This window comes from Ascaphus truei, chromosome 9 (genome assembly GCF_040206685.1).
Source record: "Ascaphus truei isolate aAscTru1 chromosome 9, aAscTru1.hap1, whole genome shotgun sequence".
NCBI lineage: Eukaryota > Metazoa > Chordata > Amphibia > Anura > Ascaphidae > Ascaphus > Ascaphus truei.
In genome coordinates this window covers 56,812,975-56,827,142 of record NC_134491.1, presented here as the reverse complement: position 1 = coordinate 56,827,142, position 14,168 = coordinate 56,812,975, and the positions used below count along the sequence as shown (strand labels likewise).

At 42.8% G+C, this 14,168-nt stretch overlaps 1 protein-coding gene across 1 annotated transcript in view; it reads left to right on the top strand.

Moving 5' to 3' along the window:
- Positions 1 to 8,415, top strand: part of AMN (amnion associated transmembrane protein) — a 40,905-nt gene extending 32,490 nt beyond the window's left edge. Inside the window, exons 6-12 of the mRNA XM_075615022.1 lie at positions 1,084 to 1,221; positions 1,518 to 1,626; positions 3,878 to 3,960; positions 5,431 to 5,617; positions 6,546 to 6,717; positions 7,200 to 7,308; positions 8,265 to 8,415. Of these exons, the coding sequence (XP_075471137.1) occupies positions 1,084 to 1,221; positions 1,518 to 1,626; positions 3,878 to 3,960; positions 5,431 to 5,617; positions 6,546 to 6,717; positions 7,200 to 7,308; positions 8,265 to 8,369 (903 nt within the window). The 3' untranslated portion in view covers positions 8,370 to 8,415. The remainder of the gene's footprint in view (positions 1 to 1,083; positions 1,222 to 1,517; positions 1,627 to 3,877; positions 3,961 to 5,430; positions 5,618 to 6,545; positions 6,718 to 7,199; positions 7,309 to 8,264) is intronic.
- The last annotated feature ends 5,753 nt before the right edge of the window (positions 8,416 to 14,168 follow it).

Sequence of the window (14,168 nt, the reverse complement as noted above, 5' to 3'; positions counted from 1 at the left end):
TCTCACAGATGAATAATGAAAACAATACTCGCAAACATGCGCTGGGTTTCAGGGCGTTCCTCTGGAGTCAGGCGCACAGGTTCATTTGGTAACTAATTGTTGTGATTGATAGATTTGGCAGATTACCTTTTTCTTTATGCACATTAACCCTGTTCCTGCCAGAGGGAGAAGACACACATTGTTCCACAGAGCATTACAAATATTAACAAAGAGGTTAATATTACTGTTGTAATACTCAGCTTTAAAGCAGCGATTCCGCTATTTTTACGCTCCCCCCCCTTTTTTTTACAGGGTTAAAATCAGGAGGGGGGGTGTGTTACCCCGAGCTTAACCTCGCTGTTTTCAGCTCCTGGGACACCCCAGGTCACTAAGCTTCTTGCAGGGAAATTTGCCAACGTTACCTCCTGGTTTTGACAGGAGATTTAAAATATCGGCCAATAGGAAGCCACAATCAATGATATTGGGGTTTTCTCTTGGTCTGTTGGACCTACCAGATTTGATGGTCATTTTGTTTCCACTGGAGAGAGAATTAAAACCAGTAACGACACTAGTTAGGGTCTTGGGAACTGCGGGTTCCCTGAATTTAAAAATAAAGGGGTTGAGCTGTGGGGCCGTGGGGGGTTAGTAATGTGTATACCAGGGGTGCGCCAGGTGGATACAGAGGACCCCCCCGCTCTTCCCCAAGGCATTTCAATTAAATGCCGGGGGACCGCGTGAGGCCTCTGTAACTCACGTACCTTGATTCAGCCGGCATCAGGTGACATGGCGTCACAAGACCCAGCAGCATGGGGGGCGTGGGAGGGCGTTAACACTGGGAGAGAGCAGGCAGGGGGGCGAGGCACCAAAAGTTTGCCCACTCGTTATATACTACCAGCCGTGGGTTTGCTGTTCAAACGTTTAATCGTTGTTCTGTAACTTACTAACATGCTTTCATGTCTGAGTTCACCTCAAATAACATTTTGGGAAGGGCTGCATCTTTAACCGGATCATCGTTGTTTGTCGGCTCGGGGGGGGGGGAATTAAATCTAATTACTGATGCTCTTCGATTCACTTTTATTATTTTTTTTTTTTTTTTTTTTTTAGCGATTTACCAGAAATGAGGATTTTGCTCAGCACCTGGAGTCAAACACTGGAAAACTGCAATTCCCGGGCCCTGGCTCACTCCAAGTAACGGACACAAAGTGCAAAGACAAAACTGGATGTGAATGTGGACATAACGAGGTAAAATGTGTATATCAGTAGTGGCCAACTCCAGTCCTCGAGGGCCACCAACAGGTCAGGTTTTCAGGATATCCCTGCTTCAGCACAGGTGGCTCAATCAGTGGCTCAGTCTTCAACTGAGCCATCTGTGCTGAAGCAGGGATATCCTGGCAACTTGACCTGTTGGTGGCCTTTGAAGACTGGAGTTGGCCACTCTACTGTTTGTTATAATGGAGGAACAGTTTGGCCTCATATGAACCACATAATCCTTTTATGTTTACATGGAAGTTGCCATTTCTAACATTATTCTATTAAAGGTTCTTCAAGAAATCTGTTCTGCCCTCCTGCAACATACAGGGAATAAATGCCCTGACGTGTCCTGTGCCAATCCTCTGAAGCCCCTTGGACACTGCTGTGAAATATGTGGTGGGTAAAGCGCCTGTAGAAATCAATGGCAGAATGGCACCTCTGCCTGACTCCTAGAAGCTGTTATATGTGGTTACTCTTTCCAATTGCTGTGCCAAGTGTTCAACAAGTTGTAGATAATTGGCCAAGAAGGTGTGTGCAAATTGTGAAATAATACTGCACCAAGCTGGAGTTAGAAACTCTTGAAATAGAGGGTTTTAAGAGACATACAGAGCCAAATCTCTGATCATTGTTTCACTCTGATGATCAGATATCTGGGTTCCATAACATCTTAAAGCAGCCATCCAAGCTACCGTTTTTGTTCCTCCCCCCCCCCTTTAATATGTGTATCAATACAATTCACACAATGATAAGTGATTAACTAAGTTGTTGATCGATCCGTTCTCCTGTGATCGATCGGTGAAGATTCGGCTCGGGGGTTTACTAAATGGCTGTCAGTGCAGCAGAAGAGGACCAAAGATGCCAAGTTATGTGGAGAAGATCACGTGACCCGGCAATCACTAGATACAATTGGTGCACTGCTAGAAAGAGGGCAGAGCTCAAAATGGGGTGTGCCAGAGCCTGTTTCAGAAGAGGAAGGGGATGTGACTTTGTAAATGGTTGCTATAGATGCAAAAAATGCTGGTTACATTATAATACATAAAGAAATTCATTCAGAGTTGTTTAAAAAAACAAATAAATCCTACAAGTATTTTCTCATAATATAAAACTGATTTATTAAAAAAAAAAACACAAATTATGGATATTGCTTGGTCTGCAGCCTTAAGGCCACTACGTGAGAACTGGTTTAAGTCGTTCATTCAGCTATTTTAAAGAGGCAATCCAAATATTCAAAGCTTTTTTTGACAATTATTTTTTATTTCGAACATAGGATTGAAGCAGAGGGTTTTCATTAATTTCGGCTCCGGGGACCCCCTGCTTCCGTGGATACACACATCCGTAGGTTGTGCCGGTAGCCACTCTGCTCGGCTAGCAGGGGCCACGTTGATGGAGTTTCAAAGCGCCCGGGTCCTGCGGGCCAATAGGAAGCTGTGACATCATCCGGTTCAGCCTCCTATTAGCCCATGTGACGCAGGAGCTTTAAACTTTGCCGAGATACCCGCACCCCCTTTGGAGGATTGTATCTTCACCCAGGGGGTCCCCGGAGCTGAAATTAGTGGGGTTCAGCTCCGGAGACCCCTGCTTCAACCCTACGTTAATAAATAAGTAAATAAAAGCCTGCTTGGATTGCTCCTTTGAAGAGAACGTAGTCTAGCTATGAAATGACACACTGCAGCCACGGATTAATATGTAACGAGTTTGGCAGAAACACAGACACCGATCGTGCGCCTGCGGAGACTGCAGATTTCAGCTCACACGTATATCTACATGCAGGTATCTTGCCCATTGAACAGAAACGCAGAGCTGTGTTTAAAAATGAATACAGTCTTAGTGCGATAACAAGAAGTCATAGTTCAAAGAAGCCGATAGGTGAATCGGGCTTCAAACCAAACAAGGCTGAGATAGATCCCTCAAAGTTTGCCTGTGAATAAATGTGGCCCGCATTAAAGGAGAAATTCAAGCAATATCCTACATGTGTGATTTTGCATATAAATCAGTTCTGTAGTATTAGATACATACTAACTATTTTAATTTGAAAATTCAACTCTTCATGCCATTTTAATGAGCTAATATACTGAGCATCTTTTGATTTCTACATAAGGCTTTAGCACACCTTCCCCAGCAGTGCAAGATCTTTGTAACACTTTCCTGTTTGTAACCATTTGTTGCCAATATTCCCAGCAGTTTGAGCTGCAAACTGTAACAATAGAGAATGTTATTTTAGTAATATAAGAATACATTGTAGCTGCTGAGTTACACCGACTGAAAGATTGATTTGAAACCGAAAGGCAGCTATTTAGTGAACCCTGGGAAGCAGGGTTTTGCTGATCGATCACGGGAGGAGAAATCGATTGGCAGTTTAGGTAATTAGTTTTTAACAAAGACTGTATATATTAAAACAAAAAACATTAAAAAAAAAAATGTAATCTGCTTGGATTGCCTCTTTAATGCCTGTATCCTGTTATAGTAGATTGCTCTTGTTTTGACTGTCACGCGAGATTCTGAAGTGGGCTGCAAATCTAAAAATATTTATTTGGGTAAACTCTTGGGATTCAGGGTGGGGATATCTCGGATTGCACCTGGAACGCCCCATCTGAACGAGTAACATTTCCTAAATATATTCTTTATCTCGCCCTGTCTTTGACTGTAGGGGCCACTGTTTCGCTGGAATACACTTCTGATTTTGACATAGCTAACTACCGGAATCGTCTCATTCACACCTTCCTCAGCCTGGTATAATTGCTCTTTATTTCATTAAAATAAGGGGAAATACCCATATAAAATGTGCTGCTTACATAAACACTAGTATAGAATAATGAGGGGATCTGATAGTTTATTTTATGCTCTATTTTTCTTAGATCATTTCCCCTGCAGAGCATTACTTTGCAGGGACCTAAGGGAAGTTTTTTTTTAAATATGTGCAATTTTGCCCACACTTTTTATTTTTTTTAAATAAAATATCTACTTGTGCAGGAAATCTCATTCCCGCTTTCAGTCCCAAAATGTCTAACCTTCAAACTGACAGCATTGTAGTCTATACTGAATCTATAGATACTGCATCTATACTGAAAATAGATATCTGAAATGCAGCCTTTGCTTAACATCCCAACTGTTATTTAGAGGTTCAATTAATGGGTAAGCCTGCACAATAAGAAAATCTGGTTTTATTGCTTGTTTAGCACCAACAGTGTGTGCAGCGCTGTACATAGAACTTTTGCAGGTACTAGTCCCCGGTCCAGGACATTCGGTTGCGGCCGTTTTGCCGTGACCAAGTTGCTGTTGGCGTTTTGCCACCACTCACCTCACCGCAGGGACATCTTTCCACCAGCCATTTCGCCGCGAAGGTAAGCCTCCAACCTCACCCCTCACCCCCTAATACTAACACTACCCCCTACCCTAAGAATCTTAGCCCTTTACCCTAAACCCCTGCCCTAAAAAGCTTCACCCCTTGCCCTATTCCCCTAAAACTCTTCACCCCTTACCCCCTACCCTAAAAAGTTTAACCCTTTACCACTACATTAACCCTTAAATTAAACTTACGTGGCTGGCGGCTGAGTGTCCAGCGGCGGAGGGTCTCTCTGGGTCCGAACGTTGGTGGACAGACATGGTTGCGGAGGGATGGCAGCAGCCACATGTCTGACTCTGCTAGTCCCTGCCCCATAGACTTTACACTTATACAAAGAGATAAAGGGACTTGCCCAAGATCACATTGAGCTGACACAATGCAAAGGATTACAAACTCCTGCCTATCACAGAGCTACAGGTTCCACACACTGATTGGGCAGCAAGACACTCACACTCACGCTACATTACTTAATGAAGTGGGCAGTAAACGAGGGTGTGAGTCAGGGGAGACCAACTCCAGTCCTCAAGAGCTACCAATAAGTCAGGATATCCCTACTTCAGCACAGGTGGCTCAATCAGTGGCTGTGTCTTCGAAGCAGGGCTATCCTGAAAACCTGACCTGTTGGTAGCCGTTGAGGACTGGAGTTGGTCACCCCTGTGCTAGGAAGTTATCCATCTGGTATGAATGGTTTACTTCCTTTCAGCTAAGTCACCGTTACCAGTATCCTGGTGCTCAAACCTACCAGATGTTAGACACGCAAAGAGGTATTTCAGTGGCAAGCTGTGTTTGGGTAACCCTGAATGAACAAATGGTGTTTAAAACAAAAACTTCTTTACACTTCATGTTTTGGAAAAAAGGCAAAATATTCAGGTGTTAAGATGGCAATCTCCAAAGTGCAAAAGCCCCAGAGTGTGCTGGGGATAATTCCTCGTGACTCAGTCCCCGAAATACAGATTGTGCTAATTGATGACAAGAGCGGGACGCAGACAGGAAGTGGGGCACAGCAGCTGGCCTATGACATCATGTCCGATATAACAAACCATGGTAATTATTTGCCTGAAAACACTTTTTTATTATATTATTATTATTATTCAATTGTGATTTCACCCTAAAAAAAAAAAAAAAAAAAACCTAAAACGTATGCATTTCTTAGGACCTTATTCATAATGTCTGCAGTGGGATCAGCTGAAAAAAAACTACCATTGGCTCGTATGGCATTGAATATGGCCCAAAGAGGGATAGTTGCTAAATTCTGGGGCAAACTGGATAACAATACAGCACCAGATGTAGCAAATAAAAAAAAGATAATTTTTGTAATCTGAAATGTTGATAAACAACCACTTAAAGCTGCAGTTCAGTCTTTTTTTTTTTTTATTATTTTTTTTTTTACTTCAATAGTTTCATGTGGGCAATCTCTAATTACCTAAAGAACTGTATAGCTGCAGGTCAATTCGTTCTCCATGTATTGATAGGCGAAATTTGGTGACATAATTAGAGCTGGCATATGTTTATATTCTGCCTCTGTCACTCAGTGGAAGCTCATGAATATTCATGAGCACTCCTGCACTGACATGTGCTAGAGGGAGGGCAGGGCTGACAAAGGGGTGTGCCAGGGCTTGTGACAGGACATGAAGGGGCAGTGCCTTAGCAAATGGCTTGTAAAATAGAATACAAGAAAATTGGTCTTTCAAAGTTGTTTTTTTTAAAAACAGAAAATGCTAAAAGTATTTTTTCTTACTACAGAACTGATTTATTAAAAAAAAACACACATGCAGAATATTGCATGAACTGCAGCTTTAAAAGCAAAAAACGAACTCGCCCCATTTCTGGGTGTTTGGTGGAAAGTGGCATATTGAGGTCTTTTTGACGCGTGACATTGGTCACATGGAGATACAGAATATGTCCCATCCAGGCACTTTCTCACTAACCTCTGTGGACGTATTTTCATTTTTTTTTGTTCCCTGTAATGTAGGTAAATCCTTTGGCATTGTTAAAGGGAAGATTCTAATAGCCATCGGCAGCACTACAGGTGCTCATGATGGACACATGGCAGCAGGCACCGTCACGGGTATCGTCATTGGTATTATCCTTGGTGTATCATTGCTGGGGGCCATCCTTTTCCTCTATCGAATGGGCATCATGAGGTATTGTAAAGAATGACTATTATCATTGCTTGCTTAATACCTATTGGAACCAGCTGCAAATCTTTGAAATCCAATTGAATTTGTGGAGAATAGTTTAACTCAATATATTATACTTGCTTATCTTTTATCTATTAATTTTCATTACATTACGCTGAATATATTTTTATTTTCTATAGACAGTTCCCAAAGTAGACCCCGGCCCTATACAGGCGAGAAAAACATTCTTCTAAATCAGGGGAGGCCAACGCCAGTCCTCAAGGGCCACCAACAAGTCAGGTTTTCAGGATATCCCTGCTTCAGCAACGGTCACTCAATCAGTGGCTCAGTCGAAGACTAAGACACCTGTGCTGAACCAGGGATATCCAGAAAACCTGACCTGTTGGCCAGCCCTGCTCTAAATAAACCCAGAACATATTGGTTTGTTTTTCTAACCTTTTCAGTGTACACTGACACATTAAAGGTTCTGGATGTTCTTTACTTAGATGGCCCTTTTTCGAAGTATTTCTGTTCTGGAAAACGTATCAACTTGAAGCCGACTTGGAAATCAAAGGATTTGAAAACCCTATATTTGCACCAACAATCGAGAATACAGTAAGTATTGCATTGAAAATCTCTCTTTGGAAGGGCCCAGTTTATTTTACATTTCACACCATTTCTTACATTTTCACTGGAAATCCGGAGAATCAATGAATAGACCACAACAAGATGCACAAATATCTATTTTGCATCTGCCTTTTGGTACGTTAGGTAAAATATTCCCAATTAAAATACTAAGTAGGACTGAAGCATTACTTGGACATGCGCGTTTCAAATTAATATTTGTGCTTTGACGTTTGTTTTTTTGATGCAATATTCCCTACAATTTCAGCACTATAAGCAAAGATGTTTCAAACTGTTTAATTAAATATGAGAGGTACAGTTTACCCAACCTGGTTCACTTTTTTTTGCATAAATATTTTTTTAAATAGGAATATAATGAAAATAGTAAACGTATGAAAAAGTGCGAATATTCAGGATCTCAGAGCAGCTATTCAAGTGAGAATGCCTGGAAACTAGGTGATGGATTGCATACTTAATTAGTTCTAAATCGTATTCCACTACGATCCTGCAAGCATCAATGGGAAATGTTTCTGTATCCATGTCATGGTGGCTCGCCTTGCGGAGAAGATTGTCTTTCCAATGCTCGAGCGCTGCAGGGGCCTAATCCAGAATGATAGGGATTAAAGCATTTGCACAATCGGCGGCGTGCACCAGGACATCAATGGATTAAAAACAATGTACAAAAAAGTCAGGGGTGGCCAACTCCCGTCCTAGGGCCAACAACAGGTCAGGTATTAGATATCCCTGCTTCAGCACATGTGGCTCAATCATTCAGACTGAGCCACCTGTGCTGAAGCAGGGATATCCCTAATACCTGGCCTGTTTGGTGGCCCTTGAGAACTGGCGTTGGCCACCCCTGTACAAAGTACAACTGAAGTGTGGATCGCTGCTTCAGCGGCTACACTTTTAAATGTCCACATATCAAATGATTGACTCTCTCTTTGCAGGATGGCTTATTTACGGCAGAAGATGCATTAAAAGGCGTTCCCCTCAGAGAAAGCGGAACTCAATTTTCTAATCCCTTGTACGATGATTCTCAGTTCGAGGTTTAAAATCAAACCCACTTTAAAAAAGAAATAAATACATCTTTGATACAAACTTTTTTTTTTTTTTTTAACAAGGTGTTTCAAAGCCCATTGGATACACGTCACACTAATGATAAACCACAGACGTTGATGTTTCTATTAGCATAAACATGTAAACATTTATTTGAAAGAATTCGTATTTCTGTATGATTTGGAATAGAAACGGTGGATTCATATTTCACGTTTCGGATCTTGAAAGGAACACCCTGGGGGATTAAAGAGTCGTCCAAAGTTTCCTCCTACTACATAAGAGCCTCACAAACAGACTCTAAATCAGGCGTGGGCAATGCCAGTCCTCAAGGGCCACCAACAGGTCAAGATTTCAGGATCTCCCTGCTTCAGCATAGGTGGCTCAATCAGTGGCTCAGCCGAAGACCGAGACACCTGTGCTGAAGCAGCGATGGCGGCCCTTGAAGACTGGAGTTGGCCACGCCTGCTCTAGAGGTGGTATCTCACTCAAATGATCTACATGGGAAGATTTGGGCCATTGATTATTATAAGTTAGAGGTATTCAGCAAACAAAATCAGCATGGCAGACCTAGCAGAGACTTGTCATTTACAGTGTACATTAAAGACAAATCCCCAATACTACATCCGAGAAGACAAATTATATAAATACTTCTGTTTTTCTTCCCATAAGTTAGGGTCATCCAGTTAAATTCTTTGGCCAAAACGTTACGCGCCTGCAACCACGCCAAGCTGTGTCCTTTCTACAGGCGCTAACACCATCGGTAAATGTTTTCTTCCCCTCTCTGTGCATAACAAGAGCTGCTGTTTAAAAGGTAGGATGGGTGATCTTAAAACCAATTTGCAGAACTGATCAGTTTAATGAGAAGCAGCTTTGCATTGAGTTTGTTCAGTGTCCCAGTGCATCATGTTCCTGTTCAAGGGTGATCAGAGGAAAGCAATGATTTAAAAAAAAAAAAATGAACATTAAATGCAACTCTGGTTAAAACAGTTTATGTTCAAATTGGTATTATATCTAATTACTTGAATTATCTGTCCAATGTCATATTTGAATTACAAATATATACATATATATTGCACCATGTTTTTAGAATGTTAGTGACAAATTAAATAGTTGTATGATGGGAGGGTAGACAGGAAGGTGACAGGAGGGACAATCACAAAGATGAGGCAAAGTGTGTCCCACGACACTACCCAGAGCTACCCACAAAAGTTTCTTAATAATAACTATTTCACCTGGCGCTTTACAATTACGGTATAGCGCGCGGCCCGCAGCACATAGGAATGTTACAGTCATTTACACTCTGTATTTTTGGTACCCGATGCCCGGAGATAAAGGGACTTGCCCAAGGTCACAAGGAGATGACTCAGGGAATTGAATCAGGTTCCCGTGCTTCAAAGTCAGTGTCATTACTCACTGAGCTTCTCTTTCAGTCCTTCTTACAGTTAACTATTTGGAGTAGGGAAGAAGCCAAACCAAATCTGAAGATGGAGCAGTGACTTAATAACCACACCCATTTAGAAAAATATTGTCATTACACTGTTGAATGAATAAGCAGTTTCCTTTTTAGGTTTCAACCCATGCTGTCCCCCTTAAAATACTTTTGGGTCTGCGTCTTCGATGGTGAATGGCTTGGTTTTCACTTGGCCAGGATTGTGTAGCACTACATAAAGCTGGTGTGTACTCTCACTTTCTGGCTTGGGCCTTTAGAAGCTTCCAGCTCTTTTGCGTATAGCTCGAAGGTGTCCTATAGACTTGTAAGGCAGGGGTGAACACATTGGCGGGTACCTTAGATTTTTTTTTGGGGGGGATGTGTGGCGGTTAGAGGCCTTGCGCTCTTCCCCAAGGCATTTAAATTAAATGCTGTGGGACCGCGCGAGGCCTCTGTAACTTCACTTACCATGACAGTCTGCTTTGGCGACGTGTCACCATGGCGTCAAATTACCACAGGGAGTCACGTGACGTCACATGACTCCACAGTGTCATTTGACGCTTCAGACCAGGTAAGTGGGGGAGAGTAGGCAGGGGGGCGCAAGTCAAAGTTTGCACACCCCTGGTGTAAGGTATGCTGTGGTCCCACTAAACTTGCTCCAAGCAGTCTTGCGCTAGTCCCGTGGACCAACCCACAGCATCATCAGAAAGGACATGCACCTTCCCAGGATCACAGCTTCAGGCTGCCTGGTAGCTACTGTCTCCTCAGTTCAGTCAGATATAAGGGGTGATGCAGGCACTCAATTATAAGTTAGTAGTTGATACTTAGCTGCCGGTGCACTGTAACACAGTGGGAATCCACGGGTCCCACAATAAGCAACAGGTGATCAGGAAGATGCAGGCACACAAACTTAATTACAAGAATTTATTATGCCATGAATCAAATGTTTCAGCAGAAGTACACCGCCTATGTCAAGGTGAGGGCTGACAAAGGCAGTGTAATTCTGCCGAAAGGTTGGATTCATGGCACAATAAATTCTTGTAATTAAGTCCGTGTGCCAGCATCTTCCCGATTCCCAGTTCAGTCACCACAAATAGTCTGTCAGAGTAATCTGGTGTCCTGGAATCGATACTGGCTTTAATCAGTCACGAATCTACGGTGCCTATTGTGTCATTAAAATGTTTCGATTGGGTCCAGGTGTGTGTGTACACAGTGTGTGTGTGTATGTATGTGTGTATATGTATATATATATATATATATATATATATATATTGTTTTGTGTGGGTGTATTTGTGCATATATATATTTCTCTATGTACATACATGTCTATATATAATAAATATATGATGTGGATGTGGGTGTGTATGTGGATATGTGGATGGTGTGTGTGTGTGTGTGTGTGTGTGTACCATGAGCGAGAAAAATAAATCACAGTCACTTCCTCACTCAAACCTCCTGTTACATTAACTGTGTTGTCTCAGTTATTAGGCCATCGACCGAGGGCAAAGCAGTGTCCATGTCTCACACTCTGCTTTCACTTTTATCAACTGCTTATTTTAATTTAAAATAAAGTGGACTAAGAACCCCGAGACTCCAAAGCTTGCAACAAACCTTCTATTGAACCAGCAAATAGTTATCACACTACCTACGCCTCCCTCCTTTATTTTACAACTTAAAATAGTGACACACCTAGGAAAATATAGCGTGAGGAGCACTCACTTTCTCATTCTTTGGCTTGTTCTAACAAGTGTTTTTTTGACGGGAGAAAGTGAAACGATGATATATCCCGTTTCCATGCACACAGATTATTCTTACACCAACTCCTCCTTTCTAACCAGCGCAATCTATTCTACACTAACAGTAACATTTATAGGACTTATCTTTGTTTCTTGGCTCCACAGGAGATTCCAAGCAGATCTGTTGCTCCATTGCCCCCACTGCTTAGCCACTACACCAGGGGTGGTCAACTCAAGACCTCAAGGGCCACCAACAGGTTAGGCTTTCAGGATATCCCTGCTTCAACACAGACTGAGCAAATGATTTAGTCACCTGTGCTGAAGCAAGGATATCCTGAAAACCTGATGCCCTGGATTTGCCCACCCATGCGCTACAGGGATTGGTCCACTTTTTCTAGCTCTTTGCCATTATGTAAATATAAAGGCACTGAAATCACAACATGTTTTTTTAAGATTATAGGTCACCCACTGAATGCTAAATTGGAAAGGAGATATTTAATTGTTTCAATGGTACTTCATAAATGTCTATAAAATTATTTGACGTGTAAATTAAACCTTAAAATGTTTCTAATTTAGAATAATTCATTTTACATTGGGTTTGATGCAAAGCGTCAACTACGAAAATATCCAAAAACATTCATTATTCCCTCCGATGAGATACGGCGGGATATTTTGCACCAACACGGCCATTGAATCCTACAGAAACGTTGTAATTTCCTGCGTTATAATGGGATATGTTGTGTTATCTGGGGGATTTAATCTCACACACACACCACAGGGTGAAAAATTACATTCATCCATCAATCAGACCTGATGTTTGGTGGGAGCACAAAAAATATGGATAATTATTTTTACGGTGGACAGTACATAGAATATACAGAATGCATTTAATGTTACCTATGTTTTGCGGCTACTGCAATCAACCGTATTCTAGAGCAGTGGTGCGCAACCCATGGGTTGGGGTCCCTTGTGGGACTTGGAAAATTTGTGGGTGTCACCAAAACGGAGGATTAATTGTGCGCCGGGATGGGCAGGCAGGCAGGGAGGGAGTGAGGGAGACACCACCGGGATGGGCAGGGAGGGAGGGAAAGAGACACCGCCGGGATGGGGGGGAAAGAGACACCGCCGGGATGGGGGGGAGAGGAGACAGCCGGGATGGGGGGGGGGAGGGTTTAAGGGAGACACCCGGGATGGGGTGGGGGGGAGGGAGACAGCCAGGATGGGGGGGGGGGGAGACAGCCAGGATGGGGGGGGGGGGGAGACAGCAGGGATGGATGGGGGAGGGAGACAGCCGGGATGCAGAGGGAGGCAGCTGGTATGGGGAGGGAGACAGCTGGGATGGGGAGGGAGTGAGACAGCCGGGATGGGAAGGGAGTGAGACAGCCAGGATGGGGAGGGAAGGAGACAGCCGGGATGCAGAGGTAGGCAGCTGGTATAGGGAGGGAGACAGCCAGGATGGGGAGGGAGTGAGACAGCCGGGATGGGGAGGGAGACAGCCGGGATGGGGAGGGAGAGAGCCGGGATGGGGAAGAAGACAGTCGGGATGGGGGGGAGCAACCAGGGAAGGAGACACGGGCTGCTGCTGTATTGCAAGTTCGTTTCTATGATTTCAGCAAGAGATTTAACGCTGTGGGGTCCCGTTCAGAAGCAGGGTCTCCCGCAGAGTTAATCCTACAATGTTTTTGGGGCTGCGGGCCTTGTGGTGTTGACATTTAAATGTAGGTAGGTGGTTGCTGCTAAAAAAAAAAATATTTTAAATTGCACATCACTGTTCTTGAGGTGAATTTATTTTACGGCAAAATTCTCATTTTTATTTGTACTTCAAGAATGAACACGCCATTTTATTTCTACATAAAGAAAACGTTTACCCTGACCAAAAAAAAAACCAATTACACCCAAAAGCCAAATGTGCATCCATGTAAAATGTTTTAATATGTCAAGACAGACCAGTATGAACTTCAAAACCGCCCACTTCTGCTTTATTAACAGGTCATTTGTTAAAAAAAAAGAAAAAAAAAAAAAGAAGAAGGTTCTTACAATTCAATAATTACAAAGACAACTTACATTAAAAAAAGTAAAAATCCGAAACCCCCCCAAAAAGCAGTAGTGTCTGGCTCCGTCAGAGCCTCTTCACTGGATCTGAAACCGAGAGGGACCGATCAAACACTCAATGCAGGGGTGGCCAACTCCAGTGCTCAAGGGCCACCAACAAGTCAGGTTCAGAATATCCCTGCTTCAGCACAGGTGGCTCCATCAGTGGCTCTGTCTGACAGCCACATGTGCTGAAGCAGGGATATCCTCAAAATGTGACTTCTTGGTGGCCCTTGAGCACTGGAGTTGGCCACCCCTGCGTTACAGATCAGAAATATATGTCGACTAGATCACTTGGTTTAAAACTAAAAATAAGTGCAAGTCCTTTACAGTGTTTCAGAAAGGAGCCATTAACCATTGGTGTACATCATTATTAGCCCAATAAAACCCAATTTAAATTAATGACAATCCAACTGTCATAATTGGCACAGAAGGCACACTAGTGTGACAATGACAAACTGGATATGCCAACCACGAAATTAATTACAAGCGTTGAATGGAGCATGGTCACAGATCTTGGATCATAAAATGTATAATAC